Raw genomic sequence first — 22,175 nt, 5'->3', positions numbered from 1 at the left:
CAGGGCCGCACCCTTTTTTTACAGCTTGGCTGTTTTGGATTAGATACATATACCTGTATGCATAATTTCTTACAATCTACATTCAAACAAACTACGATACTACATAGTCATTATAGGATAGTTATTCACATCCAGGCAGTCCTTCGAGGCTGTGGAGCAACAACTACATTGTTCAATTTGTTCTTGCAAAGCATCCTCTTCAGTGTCTTCACCATTGACTCTCGGACTTGTTTGAAGTATAGCCCATACACAATGGGGTGGAGAAGGAAAACTATGTAGATGACATTTGGTGCTATTAAATATTCAATGACATTTTCATGATGCCATAGAAGCCTAACTGGAATAAGCAGCAACAGAAACAGGAAGGCAATGAATGAACCGCCAAACATGACCACAAGCAATGTTACAATTGGCTTCAGATGCTTCTTGATTTTATGCTGTTTCTCCCTTAATGCTACAACTTCACTGGTAACTCCTGACAGCCTGATTTCTTTTTGGATTTGCCTGTAAATCTGGTAAGCTTTGATGGCTAAGTAGACATTGAAAACCATTGCAAGTAGTGATGTTATAAACATGGGTAATATGTGAGTGAGAAGAATTTCTATGAAAGTACTTCCAATTGAAGTGCAAAGACCATATTCTGCATTCTTGACATATCCATCAGTGTTGAAAAGTGTTTTAACAGAAAGCAAAAGAGCTAAAAGCCATGAAGTAGCAACCATGCTAGAAACAACATAAGGTGTCATAATTCCCTTGTGCTTGAATGGAAATGCAATAGCTATCACCTTGCCAATTGCAATCATCAGGTATGTGAAGTGAATAGCAATTATTGGGAATAACAGGAATTGCTTTACATTGCAACTTATGAAATCGGCCACAAAACCGATCATCATCACAACACATGGCAGTGTTGTTAATAGTGCTGCCAGTATATCCCCTACCATCAAGTTGGCCACAAAAATATTATGAGGCTTGTGTAGCTTCCTGGTAGATTTGATGGTGGCAAAAACACAACCAACCATAAACAATATGAGCACCATCATGATCACCTTGAATCCCAAGGACAGATAGGCAAGATATCCTGGAAGAGAAAAGCCTTGAGTCTCTGCGACATCATTTCCCTCATTTATTCCAGAGCCAGAGGAAGACATTGTGTTGTAATCAACTTCTATCCTTACAAGAACTTACATAGCATTTTTTCCCCATATGTGTAGACTGTTGTATATTTTTCAAGACACTTATATAGTGTAAGTTATGAAGCCTTAAACTACCAGTACAAAGTTCCTGAAAAGTGACACAATTTAACTGTACTCTTAAGCAAGATACAACACTTGTCAATAATAACAATGCATGTTTCTGACCTCAAATTATGATGTGATTTATGTGTATGCTAATAAACCGTATAACCTTTTTATTCTTATACATACATACAGTATAATAGTTTTCAAGGACATGCAGTTTGCTCATGAGTTGTGTTCACCATTGCTCCTATAGTATAATTATTGCTGTGAATGAATTCTTTGGCACAACTGAATGCAGTGGGTATTGCAATGAATCTTACAATACCATATTAGACCTGAATTACAGCTATAGATGAAAATTGAAATTGAAATGCGTAATAGATGATTATGGATAGATCATGATAAATTTATAATGATTTCTTCAAGAGCGCACAATATGAGCTGCAGCATGTGTACAAACGAGGCTCACATGATGCTTTACACAAATAGAATACTTTCTGTCATCTGATTCATTGTTGCTAAGAGTATTATTATTCCAGCCCTATTGTTACTGTACTTTCATATACCCCACATCTATAAACTCGGATCAAGGAGATCAAGCATCTTCACCTACATGCATTGGCCATCCTTGTCACACAGTAGTTGGCTAGCCCAATATTGTAGGGTAAAGTGATTAGGCTTGGTAATGATTATGAGACTTGAGCCAGTCAGTATAAATTAAAATACTTGCAGTCACCATTATCATTTTATTGTAGATGGATTGTACAGTAACATTACAAAATGTTGTACATTTTATGATTCTGTATTATAAAATGGATAGACCCCTGCACTTGAGATGTAGTAACTGCAACAGGAAACCGCCTCCAGAAAGTTCAAGAGGTGCTTTAAATCATCACACTTCTAGATATCATCCCATTAAAATCTTGAGCATTCTTCTACCAGTCCACCCTTCTCCTTGCAGTCCAAACCATGTTGCAACCTATTCACATCACACAGAAGGACTGCTAGTAGCATAAAGGAGTAGCATTATTCTAACTCTAAACCATGTGAGAGTTTAAAGCTTTTTCACTATCCACATCAGGGTAAAATATGGGAGATGGCAAGGAGCAGGCCACACCCTGCAGTAGTTGTGAGATGTATATAATGTGATGGCAACCATATATCGCATGGCAAAGTGTATGCAGCAATTCATTTTAATTTTTTTTGACATCTTTAGTGAGAGCTAGGAGATCACGACTTTGCATGCTGCCTTGAGTAGTCCTATATAGTTTGGTAGGCTAGGAGCAATACAATGGCAGCCTTATGGATGGATATTCACATCAACCAACCAATTATGTACAGTCATAGATCCTTTAAAGGATCCAAATAACAGCCCTGCAGTCTAACTTTGACACAACGAATTTCACTTCCACAACCACACTTCCACATGACCAGGAGTTGTAGTCTAAGCACATGATATTACTGTATTGAGATTAAAAGTTCTGTACACAAATTTCCAAATGCCTACTCAAATGAATCGCTAACTAGTAACTAACAAGTAAGGAAAATGAAGTAAGCTTAAACAATTTTATCCAGGTACATGTTAAGGGTGTACAGTATGAATGGAATGCTTCAGTGGAATGAAATTTGAACAATTACCCCCTAAATAGTCATTGCTGATTTCTGTAGTGTTCCACAATTGTGACTGGGCCTGTGAAAATAGGGCATGTGGGCACATAAAAATAGCCTACTTTTTCGAACTTTGGTGTTTCATAACTTCGTATTCCATTACTGTGTGGCCATGCAATTTTCAGCAGTTATTAAACAATTAGTTGGCTATACAATACAACTTACAGAATAAAACTATTCTATCGCAGTACTGAGATATGACATCTTATGTGACGGGGTGTAGTTTGTGCCCATATGCCCTACTTTTGCAGGCCCGGTCACAATTATAATTATCTGTATGATAATTTTTGTGACAATCCATTCTAAATAGTAGGTGGGCTTACCTTCCAGGATACAAGTTACTTTAAAGGCTAGTATAGCTGGCTAACCATTTTATAGATACAGTATATTGCTTTGGCGTAGTCATGTAGTGTTTTGTGTGGCTTATCATTCATTTGCCAGTTGTTCAAGTTTTTTTTAGGAAGATGTAATTCAAATACCGAGTGTACTTACTGTACCTGTTTTACTGCATGTGAGACACATGACAAGCAGGCTTCAAGTTTTTAAAAGAAGATTTTGATTAAGGAGGATTTTTTAATGTTGTTTAACAATTTTCCAAAGCTCAATACTTTCAACTGTACATTCGTACTGTATCACATTCATATGTATGACCATAACCTTTCTATTGTTAATTACTATATAGGCTCACCCAGCTCTGTAACAGACTTAGTTGTTCCACCTAATAAGATTACACCAACTTCATTTGTGGCTCAATGGTCTAAGCCATCCAGTAGTCCAGTGTGTGGTCCAGTCCAGTATATGGTAACTGTGTCAACTACAGGAGGAGTAGTGATCAGTAATCGTACTATTAATAGGACTACATTCACTGCAACTAATTTATCTGACAACACTCAGTACAAAATCAATATCACTGCTATTAATAAAGGTGGAAATGGTATCTCTGCTAGTGCAGAAACAACTACTAGAAATGGTGGTAAGTGTACACACAGTGTCATGTTGTATATACAAAGTAAGGACCCTTTTTTATTTACTCTATAATGTGCTGTGCCATCTGTAGTATGGACACATTCTTGTGGTGTGAGTGAGATACTGATTAATAAAGAAAAGCAGATTTTACAGCTTGAACACAACAAATGTATTATGAGAAAAGTGCTTTGCTTGTGTTTGGGGTAAATGCATATGTGACCCGGTCTGCGAAAAGGGCTCTTATAGCCTTTCCAATTGCATATATATGGTAACCCATAACTTGACTAGTGAATATGGTACAAGCCTACAATTTGGTCACTCAACAACCCTAACCTGGCAGTAGCTGTGGGTGTAATTACATGGTGATAGCTTTAGTAGATTAGGAGTTATGATTAGCCAAACATGGATAATTGGAAAGGCTATAAGAGCCCTTTTCGCAGACCGGGTCACATATGTAGAGTCCCTTTCAAGGTTTCTTTTTAGTACATGCATTAAGACTTTTTAATTTCCAATCATTGCAGCAGTATGAGGTTCTCTAGATGTTTTAGAGCAGTCATTGTATGCTTGTGTTGCAATGACTATACATTCCAGTTGTTCGCAGGCTTTTAGTAACATTTGCACAGATATTTTTATAAGAAGCTTGTTGACAACATGACAATTTGTAGGTTTCTATAAGTTTATACTGTAGGTTGAATGCATAAGGAGATCCTACCTTATCCAGATCTCTATTATCTGGACCTCTATTACCTGGGCACCTCCATTGTCCTGACAGCCCAAATTAGTCATGTGGCTTGTAGTCTATTGACAATAATGAAGTGTGGTTTAGATGAAAGCACAAGGAGAGAGCCTAAAGGTTGCTGTTTACCCATTAGGTGGCTTTTTTATTCTACTAATAATACCTACCACTTGGTTGCTAGGTGATAGTACTTTTTTACAGCCCAGGGGAGTGACTATGAATGCTCTGTAGTAGCTCCCCCCTCTGCTCACTAAACTGCATAGCACTAACTGATAGCAATAACGATATTACTTGTATTTAAGTTAGCCACTTTAGCATATTAGCATGCAATTCTTAGTTACGGACATTCCTGAGATATGGACAGTAGTATGTATCAGACTGCCCAGATAAGAGAGGTTACACTGTACTGCAATATCTCAATGCTGGCTTTGTATTTTCCTTATAGCCATTCAGTAGAATTGCATGTCAAAATATTTGATGCCTACATTCTTCATTTTAAATAATCATATAAATAAGTTTTGTGTCTAGCAAGTTTTTTTAACAGTAAATCCAGGAGACAATATGTGAGGAGCCAATTTCATTGATTTTGTAGAGTGCATACTAACAAGGTAAGGAATTGCAGTGGTCTGTGAAATTACCACTTGCAAAAGTGTTGCATTAACCTCACCATGTACGTATCAAAATTTTGTGCATTGATTGTGACACAGCAACTTCTTTAGTCAAATTTATTTATCTACACAGATGCATAGCCCACCTGGGCCCAGGTCCATCAATAACTGTATAATCACCAAAATCTAGATCAAGACATACAGTAGTGTGTCGTGCGGCCCAAGAAGCCGAAAAAGGATGTGAAATCCAAGGTGGCAGCCAAGAAATGGCTGTGATGGTAGGTTAATGGTGGTAAAATTTTAATAACAACAATTCAGGTGAATTAACCAACCAAACCAACAATACCAATGTCTCATTCCTTTACTGAACTTACTCATTTATTTATGCCCTGCTCATTTGTAAACACTAAATCCAATAATTCACCTGAATTGTCGTTATTAAAAATTTTTACCATTAACCTACCATCACAGTCATTTCTTGGCCGCCACCTTGGATTTCACATCTTTTTTCACCATAGCCTTTTTGAGGGCCGCACTCTTTTTTTACAGCTTGGCTGTTTTGGATTAGATACTCTAATACAGCAGTCAATCGCTCTAATAAAGCAGTCACAGTATTTAAGGAGATGAAGTTGGTGGCGGGCAGCTATTGTCAGCATGTAGTAATTTTTGTTTTGCTATACAGCTAGGCCCTGGCATCACCAAAAGTCTGGCTACACCTCTGTATCTACTGTATGTAGCTATATACAAGCAAATAAGTGTATGATAGGCAGCTAATAATACCACATGTTGTCTGTATACACACATAGGCTTGTGTTGTAGTACTAGTAGCTACCTTTTGATATTTATCATTGATTAGATCCTCCACGTCAACCTCACTTCAAATTCTGTCTGTCATATAATCATCACCAACCAGCACTGAAGATTTTTTCTTATGTAAGTGATCAATCTATTATACATCACACTAAGTGTACATACATATGTACCAAGTACCATGATGTCAAGATTTCCTCACCATCACATAAGGCAAATATTAGCATATCCAGTCAGTGTCTAGTACGAATATTTTGAAATTGAAAAAATTATATGACCTGCTGCAGGATGCCATTTCACCATCGTAACATAAATGTTAAGAATGGCCATCCTACAAAAGAGAAGACATAAATTAACAGATTGAGTCAACTGCACAAAATTGTATATACTCCAGCTATTGTATTACGTTTTACCAACGCAATATCCAACCAGGCTATTAACAACAACATCATTTTTATTATTCCAGTAAGCTCAACATTAATATACTAGAAAGACTGTTCCCCTTAACACCCATCATAACTGAAGAATTATCTACTGAGAAATTCACCAACAGTGTAACCAGTACCAATAACAGCCCATAATTTATTTTAAAGAACTGTGTAACTAATGCCATTTTGTTTGTAATCACCTGGTTATCTATAAGCCTAACTGTCTTGACCAGTATTAGCAACAGATCAAGATTTTACATGTCATAACTGCATAATTTATAGGAATGAGGCTATGATACATGTAGTATGGTCATAAAGAGCATAATGCTAAACAGTGCTACAAAACACCTGTTATACTTGTGGAAAGATTTTTCCCTAAACTTATAAGAGTAGGAAGGGAAGGGGGTGCATGCCACCATCTTTGTGGCCCTAAAATTTCAGTGGATTACAATATTAGACTACAGTATTGTTTCAGGCTGCAGTAGTTCATATTAGGAATCATTCAAATGTAACTTCTGGGATTACAGGTGGACATCAGAGTCACCTAGAACCCACAAATTCCACAGGTGGTATTGATCTGGATATTTACAGTAATTTTAAACAGTAGACCCTCTGAAATTGACTGTGAGGCTGATTTAATAAAAACCTTCAACTACTGTGAGCATGGCCATATGTACTCAGTGAACCAGCACTGGGACATCTGTTCACTACTCATCATATTAGGAGTCAGCATGAGGGCTGGTACAGGACTACAACCTGCAGGATATTGTTTTAATTTTAACTGGTTGCTGTAATAAAACATTTTATAATGTGCTTTGTCTTTTCTATCTGTGAGTAGTATAAATACTGTGACAATTCTATGACTGCTCTAGCAATTTGAAATTTTTCAACAAAATTGTATGAATTTCAGATTGCTGCCAAAGCTATAATTACTTTAAAATGCATAATTTCTGAATCCCAGCACATAGTAGGTTTGTTCCTGAAAATTTATTGACATCGGCATGGTAGCTATCCTTAATGTTTTTGCATGTTATTAAACTAATCAGAGATAGGTACACAATCAGAATATACATGTGGTGGAGTGTATGTAACTTTCACATAAAGGGGAATCAATTATAAATCCCTATTATAAATAGGGATTTATAATAAATTTACTGCATTCATCATAATTGGATTAAAGTGATAGGGATATGTGAAATTATGCACAGTTACTGTACGTATGTAACATTTTGGAAGGCCATTTGTTTTGGAGCTGTTGATCAAGACTATTGTATTCAATACCTTCTTGTTGTGTATGTTGTAGGTTATGGTGGATTTCCACAGGATGTCGATGATGTTGCGGTTTATAACAAGTTACCAAACTGGTACTACTACAGTGACGGATGCAACATGTAGTGGCATACAGAATAATATACAGTACAATTGTACTGCAGAATTTACTGTTGACATAAATCCTTCAGTTGAGATAATGCAATCAGTAAAGGTTACAGTCAGTGGTCCCTATGGTAATAGTTCATCAGTGATGGAGGTTGAGGAAAGTATGTACATGCATGACATAAATCAGATTTACACATTAGTTGTGACCAGATTATACAAAACCGATACGAATTGCTTGGTTAAAATAACACCACCAGTGAGTAGCTACGGTTGCTATCAATTGTGAGTTTTAACATGAGGTTGGCTTTGAAAGTTGGTATCTTCTAGGTGCTGTGACCAGCTTGGATGGCAGCTGGTTTGACAGGTTTACGTTTTAATGATCACTGGCCTCTGTGTTGATTCTGCTACATTTCATCCATCAAGCAGCCAGCACAGCCCTACATATAATTTTTGCTCTAGACTTCAATCTTCATTTCCATACATTTTGACAACTACCTGAAGCCAACCACACCACACTGCTCTCCTCTCCTATGTCAGTAGCCATGATACTATGATCTCTTACCTTATTTGAAAATTTGCAGACATTATGGGATGCTCTGAATGGCATTAAATTAATGCATCTCTGCATGATATTTACACTTGCTATGGACGCAAGTTACACATCTTCAAAATCATTAATCTTGAAACTACTGTTGGTGTGATTTGGATTAGTTTTCTGAAATCCAGTCACAACTTTTGTATTACCTAAGTAGTCAATACACACTATAATACTATTATTTTTCACGAAGTGTTAATATACTGTATAAATATATTTTCTTCATTGCAGGAGCAAATGCAATAATAAGCATTGTAGAAGAAGACATCTCACAAGAATCTGCTATATTGGAGTGCAGATTAGCCTGCTTCTCTATTACATTACAGTGTAAAATAATTAATACTACTGCACCAACTAGTAGCATTGGCAGTATTACTGGATCAGTGACAAGTTACAATTACCCAACCCAACTATTAATGTTCAGTAAACTCAAAAGTGGAACAACATACAATTACAGTGTTGTTGCTATTAATATGAGTAATATGGTGGAAGTTGGTGATCCAGTGTGTGGAACTTTCAAAACTCAGAATGGCAGTGATATTACAGGTACTATATTTAACAACACAATGGACTGTACAAAAATGAAAGTATGCTCATTACATTATAAGTACTCAGCACAAATTTGAAAACTTTTAATTGTTGCCTACATAATACAAAAGAAGACTAGAGTGTATTTTTCATATTGCCTATACCTTTCAAAATTAAGTTGTTTATTTACTTCATATGTGAATGGACGCACGAAAATGAGCTTGTGAGCACTCTTCACCCTATCACATACGTACAGTACAACAGATATATAAATTTGTACAAAAATTAAATATTGCCAATGAACCATTCTTTAAGTACCGATTAAGATACTAGTTAAAGCAATATACAGAAAATATAGCATGAGGGTGTGGTCAATAGTATGAGGCGAGCCAAGCAACATTGTGGTCATTACATGTGTACAGTTATGGTTGTATCATAAAGCATGTTTTATTGTTATACAAAGAAAACTAAAACAGACTTTTATGGAAATAAAGCACACTTTGGCACATTGTGGAAAATAAAACAGTTTACCCTTTGAACTTAGATGGTATCATACATTAAAATGTTTAACATTAATGTTCTTTGGTTCATATTGGTATAATTGTTATTGACAGCTAGACTATGTGACTGAAGCATAGATGGTGGAAATGAGGCCTCCACTTCATAAGTCAATTATCAGGGGTGGTTTTAGGAGGGTTTCTGGAAACCCATTGGTTTACTTCAGATCAGCTGTTCAGCCATTAGGCAACTAGCTATTATTATACTGATGCTTCCTTAACTTGCTAGCTACAACCAAACCATCCCATAGGGCATAACACACGAATTACACTCACCAATATTCATCAGTCAACTAATACTATCACTTCCTTACAGCAAAGGATCACATCCCAAGTGTTAAACTTATAACTATTGCCCATCATTTAATCATTATAGTTTGTGCTTTATTTATAGTAAACCTTCCAAGGCTACATGCAGAATTCAAATAAACAGAAGAGGTGGTGGTAGAAGTGATAACGAAGGACAAATGCCAAGATGAAGAAAGAAAGTGTTGATTAGCTCCGTAGATTAATACTCTCTAATAGAACAGTCACTTTGTAGTGAAATGTCTAATAGAGCATTCACTGATTAAAATGTTGCAAAATAATTTTTGCTAGCCTAGTGAGCTATTGCTAGCTAAATAAACTATCCATATAGTAGAAATTTGGTAGATAGGTTGACCTATCCATAATCTATTGGTCAGCTAGCACTATCTTTAGTAGCCTGGCTGCAATTTATTTTGTAGGTTCAGTGAGCAGATACAACGGGATTTAATTTAGTACTTAAAAACTAGCCTCTTTCCAATAAAATTACTGATGGAGGTCATTTGTTGCCCTTGTAGCTATTACCTAGTTCTTTTAAGTTTCCTACAGGATTAATTGTTATAGAATATCAGTGGAAGTCATTGATCTTTCAACCCTACCTCATTTTTCACTTTGAGTAATACGGATACCACCAGAGGTCACCACCGTAAACTCTTTAAATTTCGATCTCGGCTGCTAGTGAGGCATAATTTTTTCACCAACAGAGTAGTTAATTTGTGGAATTCTCTTCCAGCAGATGTTATTTCTGCACCAACTGTGGCATTGTTTAAGAAGAATCTTGATGATTTATGGAGAACAACAAGATATGGGCACTCTCAAAGGCCTGCGGCCTAGCTTGACAGTCTTGTACTGCCAAGCAATTTTTGTCCATTAATAATAATAATAATAATAATAATAATAACTAGGGACGCGTCGATTATGCCGGAATAATTTCGGGAATAATAGGTACTCAAAAGAATTGGGGAATATTCCGGAATAATCGGATGAATTCTTGGAATAATTGGTGCAGAATTATAAGTTTTTCTTGTAGTGTAATATTAATGCAAAAATCTTTTGGATACAATGCTGAAACAGTGCAAGCAAAAACGATTGAAAAGATCGATATATTCTAATAGAGCAGTCACTTACTCTAATAGAGCAGTCAACTCCCAGTGCATAATTCTAATATAGCAGTCACTTATGTAAAAACTCTCACTAATATGCTTTTTTTTACACAATTGCAGGAATAATTTTGGGAATAATAGGTAAATTTAAAAAGAAAAACCAGAAAGAATAATTGGAAGCTCAAAAAGCATAATAGACTCCTGTCTACTTTTAACTGAACATGGTTTAATGGACTGCATACTTACCACACATAGCTAGATATAGAGTGTAAGTACTGTAAGTATTGTACCCTTTCTATAAGATTCTGGTAAAATTGATAAGCTATATATAGTCAAGATACCATTGTATTTCTGCATTGCAGAAAGTCAAGAAGCACTCAGAAAGTGATGGTATGAGATGATAGTAGTGAGGATAAGTAGAACAAAACTATAATGTGTATAGTAGTTATGAACATCAAGTTTTATTAAATTTCAAACATAAACCTTGTTAGTGTCTGGGGGCGCATACCCCCAGACCCCTGCATCTACCACTGGAAAACCCCTGTTAGAAATCCTAGATCAGCCCCTGATTATCATACCAAAAATTTGAGATACTCTAAAAAGTAGTCAGACTTCAATAGAAGAGTGATAACATTTATATCTCTTGTATTTTGGTATAGTTGTACTATTTAAAACAGAATGTATGATGTTATCCATTTTTTACTTGCTGTTAGTGGCAGAGCTTTGAAAAACTGAGTATTGCATACATACGCCTTGTTTTTATGCATTAGTTTCCTAAAGGTCACTTCCCTGCTAGTTGTTTAGGAATATGTTTGGGGACCACCTTGTACAGGCTATAAGCCTTTTGTGTACCCTTTATTTAGATAAAATTGATAATAATAATAATAATAATGTTTGGGGACCAAGTCTTATCCTGTGATATAGTGCTGTGTGATTAATCATTTCATGTATTACAATGTACCTTATACGAACACATAAGACTTAATGCACTGATGAGGATCATTAACCTTTGAGCAGCATCTGGGGACACACAGTTTCATAATATACTGCAATTCATATTGCCTAACTGCCTAATGCTTTCATGTATTTAATTATTGTTCAGAAAGATACTGACAGAGCGATTGATATAAATGTATGAGCCAGGGACGGAGAAATAAGAGGGGCAGAGGGAGAACTGCCCCTCCCCCCCACACACACTTTCAACAGTGGAGGGGCAGTGCCCCCTCACCTTTTCCAATGCCCAGTTGCCAAAGTAAGTAATCATTAGCCAACTTACTTTGCCTTAATTTACTGGGATTTGTTCTAAAAGGTTATGCAAGAATGGAGTATTGCATGAATCAGTGCTGGGAGTGCACAAATCGATATACTCTAATAGAGCAGTCACCTAACTACTCTAATAGAACATTCAGTGGAATCATAAGTTGATCCTGCTATACAATTAATTCAATATGTCTTCATTAACACATATATCTATACGTAATCAAGAGCATGAGTTAATCTGAAATGCCTTCAATTACTGGTGTATCTAATTGTACAGTATCTTAATGATAGTCATTGCCATAATATTATAGGAATATCCTATTCAAGTAAACATGTACCACTGAAAATGCTCTCAAATTCAATCTCGAACCATTCAAATCTCAAATTTTCCAGTGGGAGCATGCCCCCAGACCACCCTAGTATTGACATACTTTGCATGCTAGTGTGCTTTGTGCACTAAGATACAGTTAATGATTTTAAAACACTTTATAACTTACAGCCACCCCACATGACTTGCCCCCCCCCCCATCACTTCTGAGTACTGTTCTCCGCCCCTGGTATGGGAATAATAGATTGTTTGACTGACTGATGCACAGTTTTAAAATGTATCACATTGCTGGAATTTCTCTGTATTGGTAGTGTGTAAAATATCAAGGAGGATTCTTAAACTCTAGTATATTGGGATACAGTACATCCTTAACATTGTGTAAGTATCATCATAAATTATATATGTGACTGGGTCTGGGAAAACTGGTCTTATCATCCGTGACAACAGATTTGATTTTTCACCAAGGACACAAAGCTACATTAATAAACTATCAAAGTTCATTATCAAAATCAGCTAGACTTGAGTGGTCTACTTTTGCTGGCTGCTTTTCCCAAGGACAGTGGCAATCTGTACGAGCAGTCTGGGGCCCTAATGAAGCCTGGGGATGGCTGTATGTGAATGTACAGCTCTGTGGTGCTGAATAGATGTGTGTTGTATAATAATATACTTTCATTTTAGCCAGTTTTGAGTCCTGAATGGCCCATAGCTTGGCCTGATTCATCCCTATGCCTTCCGCTTTAATTTTTTAAAGCAGCCCTTTGACCCCTGCCTCCCACCCCCTTTGGAGCTTGCATGATACAGTCAACCTCAGTTTAAAACTACATATCTAAAATGGCTGGAAGCTTAGCTGTTGGCTACTTGTACAGTGAATTCTCTGGAAGGTAAGGAATTGTTGTAAAATGTGTTAAATTTTGGTACACAAAGCTTCATCCATTAGAAAGCTACAACACACTGAATACTTAAATCAGCATTTCTTGATACTTTTAAATAGGCAATAATTATACTGGTTTTCCCAGACTGGGTCACATATATAGAACAAACAAAACTGCTTCTACATAGAGGAACTGATAACAGATTGTTTACAAGATTCCTACTTAGTATTAACTGAGTAAGGTGAAGACAAAAAAAAAAAAAAGGTCACAACCTGCTGGCAATGACAATAACTACCCATCACCAACCATATCTCCTTATCTATAAGCTTGCTACACTGCTCCTCTGAAGAATACTGTGACTGCTCTATTAGAGTATTTAGATATGACTGCTCTATTAGAGTATATCGATCTTTTAAACAGGTATTCAGGGGGCCCTTCATGGGGCCTCCTGGGGCTCCTTTCAGGCTGGGGCCCGGGGCAAAATGCCCCAGTTTCCCCCCTCCCTGTGGGCGGTCCTGGTAATATTTACACAGTGAATCCACTCAGTAAACTGATTTTCAGTGGAGACCTTACTATTTTATCTATAAATAAACCAAACACACATCTAATACTTACTTGTTTTTGTACTCTCTTCAGCATTTCCTTGCCATGCCCTCACAGGTGTTAATTCACTAATCCTGTTTGGTAGTTGCATGTGACTGAGGACTCATTTATGTAGATAATTATGTGTAGCATTTTTCAATAATGATGGTTCATCACTCTTATATTCTGTCCATACTTGACAAAATCTACTGCAGCCCATAAATTCTCAATGGATATTAAAATATCAATGTGACCAGTAATATTATTCTTGGCTGTTCTCTCATATCAACATTGCACACAATGTGATAATTTGTAGGTCAGCAACAATTGAGACAAGACTGGTCTTAGCATCAAAGAAGTACAAACTGAGTGGCAATACATGTGGCAGGTGTACTTAGATGAGATTGACTATATTCATAATGCTTCTGATAGGGTCATTACACTTTTTAAAATGCTATTAAGTGGAATTGACTAAGTGTTTGACTGTTTCTGATGTCTTAATTCAAACAAGTGTAACTACTTGATTTTTCACTGTTACATATTGTCTCTGCCTGGTGAGCATATAATCCATACATCTTGAACTTACTGTAGCTTTGAACATACTACAGCTTAAGATGTTCATTTGTGTATTGCATGACTATGGCTTCACATACTACCATAAAATGGTGAAAATTGTTGGCAAATTGAGGAAATTTGCCTAAACAATTTATCTATATTTTGGCAGCATAGTATGTAAATTCACCAAAATATTATTTACCCAGTGTGTTTTTGCATGCTGATTCGCCAAACTTAAGTCACGCCAAACTTTCCTCACTTACGTACAGTAAGAATAAAACTTCATAGTTTTTTTACCATGTCACCAACACTTAATTTAAGCAGACTGATATTTCAATCATTGTTCTCCAGGTGTAGGACTGTCTAACGGCCACAACATGGCTGAGCAAATTGGCCAATTTGCTTATTAGAAGTTGTGACTGTTTCAGCAAAAAACTGCCTAGTTTGCACAAGCCTACTATCTTGTAAAATTCTTATATTTTCCATATGTTTTCCATATGTTTGTTCGAATGATCAACTGTACATTATGCATACAAATTCTGCTAAAGAAAGTGCTGATTACTATAGCAACAGCAAGTTGTTCATGGTCAAAGTTTAGCAACGTATAGCCATACCTCAAACTTCTACTTGTTATCATTCACGTTTACACAAGATGACAGCAGCCTCAGCTATTCAGGTAAGTGTTAAAGAGAAGTCATTTCATACACTTACTGTATAGTATGCAAAAAATTAAGTGGGCAGAAAGGAAGCCACAGGTCTATTCCCTATGTAGCCATTTTTGTGTTGACATAATAATATACAGATGTACATGCCATAGCAGCACAAAGGAAAAGAAACTTTATGAAGCACTGAAAGATGGATTTGCTGATGCATTTTCATCTATGAACAGCTTGATAAATCAAATCCAGATTAAAGTTGATGGGATACTTATCATGATAAAAAATGTGTTCTGTGCTGATTACAAGGTATGTACAATCATTTAATATTTTCTTCCCTTCACAGTTCCTGTGGCTGTTGTTGTTTCCTTGGTGCTTTTCTTCATCCTACACAGCATACTATATACTGTGTGTGGCTATATAGCTACACAGGTATTTTCAGCTAGTTTTTCACCTGACAACACAATACTCACATCAGTGGATATTGCTATAAACATGGTACACTAGGTTGGATGGAGATAATTGTTGATTACCGCATTATGTGCATTTGATGATATGTTCATACTGTTACAGTAGCTATCCACAGTTTTATATGATGTTTTGTTTATAATAATTTAAGCCTTATAGCTGGTTCTATATACATATTTGTTCATATTGTACTCTATACTGTATAGCTATTGCAGTATAATAACTACAGTATACAAAACAGCTTATGTGATACACATACTTGCAGTACAAAAATTAATGGTATGTATATCTAATCCAAAACAGCCAAGCTGTAAAAAAAGTGTGCGGCCCTCAGAAAGGCTATGGTGAAAAAAGATGTGAAATCCAAGGTGGCGGCCAAGAAATGGCTGTGATGGTAGGTTAATGGTAAAAATTTTAATAATGACAATTCAGGTAAATTTTGTGAAGTGGCACAAAAATTCACCTGAATTGTCGTTATTAAAATTTTTACCATTAACCTACCATCACAGCCATTTCTTGGCCGCCACCTTGGATTTCACATCTTTTTTCACCATAGCCTTTCTGAGGGCCGCACACTTTTTTTACAGCTTGGCTGTTTTGGATTAGATTTCATTTCTTTTTGTATTTGTATACCCAAAGCCGGCCTATGGCCAGCTTTGGGACTTTTTTAACTTATGTTTTTTTTCTTTACTACAGGAAGAAGTAAAGATGAAGTAGATATACTTTAAATATTTTATCAGTAAATGTACAAATTATATATATAATACATATGTGACCGGATTTGCAAAAAGGGGCCTTCCACACACATCCAATTTGCCAACTTTGACAATTGATAACTTCAGATTGGAAAGAGCTATTGCCTTGAAATTTGGGCAGTGGTGATTTCTTTACAGCTGAACTCTCCACATGATGGTTTCTTTGTAGCTGAACTCTCTATAAAGGCAATTTCTTCTAGCTGATCTCTATACAGGGAGATTTGTTTGTAGCTGAACTATCTACAAGGTAACTTCTTCTAGCTGATCTCTCTACAGGGTGATTTGTTGGTAGCCGAATTCTGTACAGGCGATGTGTTTGCAGCTGAGCTCTTTACAAAATGGTTTCTTTGTAGCTGAACTCTCTACAAAGTAACTTCTTCTAACTGATCTTTCTACAGCGTGATTTGTTTGTAGCTGAACTATCTACAAGGTAATTTCTTCTAGCTGATCTCTCTACAGGGTGATTTATTTGTAGCTGAATTCTGTACAGGTGATTTGTTTGCAGCTGAGCTCTTTACAAAATGGTTTCTTTGTAGCTGAACTCTCTAAAAGGTAACTTCTTCTAACTGATCTTTCTACAGGGTGATTTGTTTGTAGCTGAACTATCTACAAGGTAATATCTTCTAGCTGATCTCTGTACAGGGTGATTTGTTTGTAGCTGAATTCTGTACAGGTGATTTGTTTGCAGCTGAGCTCTTTACAGAATGGTTTCTTTGTAGCTGAACTCTCTACAAGGTAACTTCTTCTAGCTGATCTCTCTACAGGGTGGTTTCTTTGTAGCTGAACTCTCTAAAAGGTAACTTCTTCTAACTGATCTTTCTACAGGGCAATTTGTTTGTGGCTGTATTTTCTACAGGGTGATTTGTTTGCAGCTGAATTCTCTACATGGTGGTTTCTTTGTAGCTGAACTCTCTACTAAGTAATTTCTTCTAGCTGATCTCTCTACAGGGTGATTTGTTTGTAGCTGAATTCTGTACAGGTGATTTGTTTGCAGCTGAGCTCTTTACAGAATGGTTTCTTTGTAGCTGAACTCTCTACAAGGTAATTTCTTCTAGCTGATCTCTCTACAGGGAGATTTGTTTGTAGCTGAACTATCTGCAAGGTAATTTCTTCTAGCTGATCTCTCTACAGGGTGATTTGTTTGTAGCTGAATTCTGTACAGGTGATTTGTTTGCAGCTGAGCTCTTTACAGAATGGTTTCTTTGTAGCTGAACTCTCTAAAAGGTAACTTCTTCTAACTGATCTTTCTACAGGGCAATTTGTTTTTGGCAGAATTTTCTACAGGGTGATTTCTTTGCAGCTGAACTCTCCACATGGTGGTTTCTTTGTAGCTGAACTCTCTACAAGGTAACTTCTTCTAGCTGATCTCTCTACAGGGTGATTTGTTTGTAGCTGAACGATCTACAAGGTAACTTCTTCTAGCTGATCTCTCTACAGGGTGGTTTCTTTGTAGCTGAACTCTCTAAAAGGTAACTTCTTCTAACTGATCTTTCTACAGGGCAATTTGTTTTTGGCAGAATTTTCTACAGGGTGATTTCTTTGCAGCTGAACTCTCCACATGGTGGTTTCTTTGTAGCTGAACTCTCTACAAGGTAACTTCTTCTAGCTGATCTCTCTACAGGGTGATTTGTTTGTAGCTGAACGATCTACAAGGTAACTTCTTCTAGCTGATCTCTCTACAGGGTGGTTTCTTTGTAGCTGAACTCTCTAAAAGGTAACTTCTTCTAACTGATCTTTCTACAGGGCAATTTGTTTGTGGCTGTATTTTCTACAGGGTGATTTGTTTGCAGCTGAATTCTCTACATGGTGGTTTCTTTGTAGCTGAACTCTCTACTAAGTAATTTCTTCTAGCTGATCTCTCTACAGGGTGATTTGTTTGTAGTTGAATTCTGTACAGGTGATTTGTTTGCAGCTGAGCTCTTTACAGAATGGTTTCTTTGTAGCTGAACTCTCTACAAGGTAACTTCTTCTAACTGATCTTTCTACAGGGCAATTTGTTCGTGGCAGAATTTTATACAGGGTGATTTCTTTGCAGCTGAACTCTCTACATGGTGGTTTCTTTGTAGCTGAACTCTCTACAAGGTAACTTCTTCTAACTGATCTCTCTACAGGGTGATTTGTTTGTAGCTGAACGATCTACAAGGTAACTTCTTCTAGCTGATCTCTCTACAGGGAGATTTGTTTGTAGCTGAACTCTCTACAGGTGATTTGTTTGAAGCTGAACTCTCTAAATGATGGTTTCTTTGTAGCTGAACTCTCTACAAGTTAACTTCTTCTAGCTGATCTCTCTACATGGTGATTTGTTTGTAGCTGAATTCTGTATAGGTGATTTGTTTGCAGCTGAGCTCTTTAAATAATGGTTTCTTTGTAGCTGAACTCTCTCAAGGTAACTTCTTCTAGCTGATGTCTTTACAGGGTCACTAGTTTGTAGCTGAATTCTCTACATGGTGGTTTCTTTGTAACTGAACTCTCTACAAGGTAACTTTTTCTAGCTCATCTTTCTACAGGGTGATTTATTTGTAGCTGAATTCTTTACAGGTGATTTGTTTGCAGCTGAGCTCTTTAAAGAATGGTTTCTTTGTAGCTGAACTCTCTACAAGGTACCTTCTTCTAGCTGATGTCTCTACAGGGTCACTAGTTTGTAGCTGAGCTCTCTACATGGTGGTTTTTTTTGTAACTGAACTCTTCTAGCTGATCTTTCTACAGTGTGATTTGTTTGAAACCGAACTCTCTACAAGGTAACTTCTTCTAGCTGATCTCTCTACAGGGAGATTTGCTTGTAGCTGAACTCTCTACATGATGGTTTCTTTGTAGCTGAACTCTCTACAAGGTAACTTCTTCTAGCTAATCTCTCTACAGGGAGATTTGTTTGTAGCTGAACTCTCTACATGATGGTTTCTTTGTAGCTGAACTCTTTGCAAGGTAACTTCTTCTATTGATCTCTCCACAGGGCGATTTGTTTGTAGCTCAACTCTCTACATGGTGGTTTCTTTGTAGCTGAACAATACAAGGTGATTTTTTCTAGCTGAACTATCTCTTTTCATAGTTGCATGAACTCCCTACAAGGTAACTTCTTCTAGCTGATCTCTCTACAGGGTGACTTTTGTGTAGCTGATCTCTATACAGGTTTCTTATTTCTAGCTGATCTCTTGAATTCTCTTCAGGGTGACTGCTCTATCAAGACACACGGTAGTGTGTCGTGCGGCCCAAGAAGCCGGCGCGTAACACCCGTGAGTATATTGACAGGAAGAAAGAAAACGCAATTTTCGCACCTCCGTAGCTCTGTGCTTCCTTGATGAAACAAGACGATTTTTGCTGTGGACATGCCCCCCAACTGCAGCACTCTACATTCCAAATTTGAGCGAAATCGCTTCGCGCGTTCCCGAGATATGCGACTTCAAAAATTGGCTGAGTTTCTTCGTTTTTTCTTCTTCTTATTTTTCTTTTTCTTGTCGCACACTTACAAAAACTGCTATAAAACTCGAACGCGTTATCCGATTGTCTTGAAATTTGGCACACAGAAGGGGGGTATAAAGGCGCATCTCGGTACCAACTTTGGCTGGAATACCATAAACAGACAAAGAGTTATGAGCAATTATGCACGAAAAATAACACCAATATGTTGTCACGCCTACAGGGTAAACCGCGTATGGGAAGAAGCTGAAAATCGGTGGGTGAATAGGTTAACTATTGAACCTCAAACCTTTTGTGATTTGAAAGAAATCGAGCTAAAAACCAGGAAGATACAGCGAAAAAATCAACAGTGTGTAACAATTATGCAATCGAGATTAGCTAATTTTTAATATTTTTATTTTATTATTATTATTATTATTATGCTTGCCACGCCTACCAGGTAAACCGCTTGGGGTAATGCTTTCAAAATCGCTGTACAGATGGAGTTATCATCTTAGAAAGGCTCTTCAATGGTGTAGAAGAATCAGACTTAAAGCCACGGAGTTATAACACGAAATCCAACTTGATGTAGCAAGTGCGAGATCGAGATACTCTAATAGAGCAGTCATCCTAATAGAGCAGTCACCCTGAACAGAATTCAGAGATCAGTTAGAAATAAGTAACCTGTATAGAGATCAGCTACAAACAAATCACCCTGTAGAGAGTTCAGCTACAAACAATTCACCCTGTTAAAACATCAGTTAGAAGAAGATTTCTTGTAGAGAGTTCAGATACAAACAAATCACCCTGTTGAAAGATCAGCTAGAAGATGTCACCTTGTAGATACTTCAGTTACAAAGAAACCACCATGTAGAGAATTCAGCTACAAACTAGTGACCCTGTAGATACATCAGCTAGAAGAAGTTACCTTGTAGAGAGTTCAGCTACAAAGAAACCATTCTGTAAAGAGCTCAGCTGCAAACAAATCACCTATACAGAATTCAGCTACAAACAATCACCCTGTAGAGAGATCAGCTAGAAGAAGTTACCTTGTAGATAGTTCAGCTACAAACAAATCATCCTGTAGAGAGATCAGCTAGAAGAAGTTACCTTGTAGATAGTTCAGCTACAAACAATTCACCCTGTGCAGAGCTCAGTTAAAAGAGGTTTCCTTGTAAAAAGTTCAGCTACAAACAAATCACCCTGTAGAGAGATAAGTAAGAAGAAGTTACCTTGTAGATCGTTCTGCTACAAACAATTCACCCTGTTAAGAGATCAGCTAGAAGAAGTTACCTTGTAGAGAGTTCAGCTACAAAGAAACCATCATGTAGAGAATTCAGCCGCAAACAAATCATGTATAGAGAGTTCAGCTACAAACAAATCTCCCTGTAGAGAGATCAGCTAGAAGAAGTTTCCTTGTAGAGAGTTCTGCTACAAACAAATCACCCTGTAGAAAGATCAGCTAGAAGAAATCACCTCGTAGAGAGTTCAACTTCAAAGAAACAATCATGTGAGAGTTCAGGTACAAACAAATTGTCCTGTAGAGAGATCAGCTAGAAGAAGTTACCTTGTAGAGAGTTCAGCTACAAAGAAACCATCATGTAGATAGTTCAGGTACAAACAAATCACCCTGTAGAAAGATCAGCTATAGAAGAAATCACCTTGTAGAGAGTTCAGCTACAAAGAATCTATCGTGTAGAGAGTTTAACTACAAACAAATCACCCTGTAGAAAGATCAGCTATAGAAGAAATCACCTTGTAGAGAGTTCAGCTACAAAGAAACCATCATGTAGAGAGTTCAGCTACAAACAAATCGGCCTGTAGAGAGATCAGCTAGAAGAAATTACCTTGTAGGGAGTTCAGCTACAAAGAAACAATCATGTAGAGAGTTCAGCTGCAAACAAATCACCTGTAGAGAGTTCAGCTAGAAACAAGTCACCCTGTAGAGAGATCAGCTAGAAACAAGTCACCTTGTAGAGAGTTCAGCTAGAAGAAGTAACATTGTAGAGCTACAAAGAAGCTACCATGTAGAGTTCAGCTGCAAACAAATCACCCTGTAGAGAACTCAGCTACAAACAAATCGCCCTGTAGAAAGATTAGCTAGAAGAAGTTACCTTATAGGGAGTTCAGCTATGAACAGATCACCCTGTAGAGAGTTCAGCTACAAACAAATCACCCTGTAGAGAGTTAAGTTACAAAGAAACCACCATGTAGAGAGTTCAGCTGCAAAAAAAAATCAATCACTCTGTAGAGAGTTCAGCTAGAAGAAGTCACCTTGTAGAGAGTTAAGCTGCAAATAAATCACCCTGTAGAGAATTCAGCTACAAACAAATCACCCTGTAGAAAGATCAGCTAGAAGAAGTTACCTTGTAGAGAGTTCAGCTAC

General features: G+C 37.0%; 1 protein-coding gene across 1 annotated transcript in view; it reads left to right on the top strand.

Annotated features, from left to right (window-relative positions):
• LOC136241188 (uncharacterized) overlaps nt 1-14,927 on the top strand; it is a 32,339-nt gene extending 17,412 nt beyond the window's left edge. Inside the window, exons 3-7 of the mRNA XM_066032401.1 lie at nt 3,592-3,882; nt 6,076-6,152; nt 7,761-7,995; nt 8,661-8,975; nt 14,869-14,927. Of these exons, the coding sequence (XP_065888473.1) occupies nt 3,592-3,882; nt 6,076-6,152; nt 7,761-7,995; nt 8,661-8,975; nt 14,869-14,927 (977 nt within the window). The remainder of the gene's footprint in view (nt 1-3,591; nt 3,883-6,075; nt 6,153-7,760; nt 7,996-8,660; nt 8,976-14,868) is intronic.
• Nucleotides 14,928-22,175: the final 7,248 nt, after the last annotated feature.

This window comes from Dysidea avara, chromosome 1 (assembly GCF_963678975.1).
Source record: "Dysidea avara chromosome 1, odDysAvar1.4, whole genome shotgun sequence".
Classification (NCBI taxonomy): domain Eukaryota; kingdom Metazoa; phylum Porifera; class Demospongiae; order Dictyoceratida; family Dysideidae; genus Dysidea; species Dysidea avara.
The sequence above is the reverse complement of the archived record's forward strand: the minus strand, read 5'-3'. Positions and strand labels throughout refer to the sequence as shown.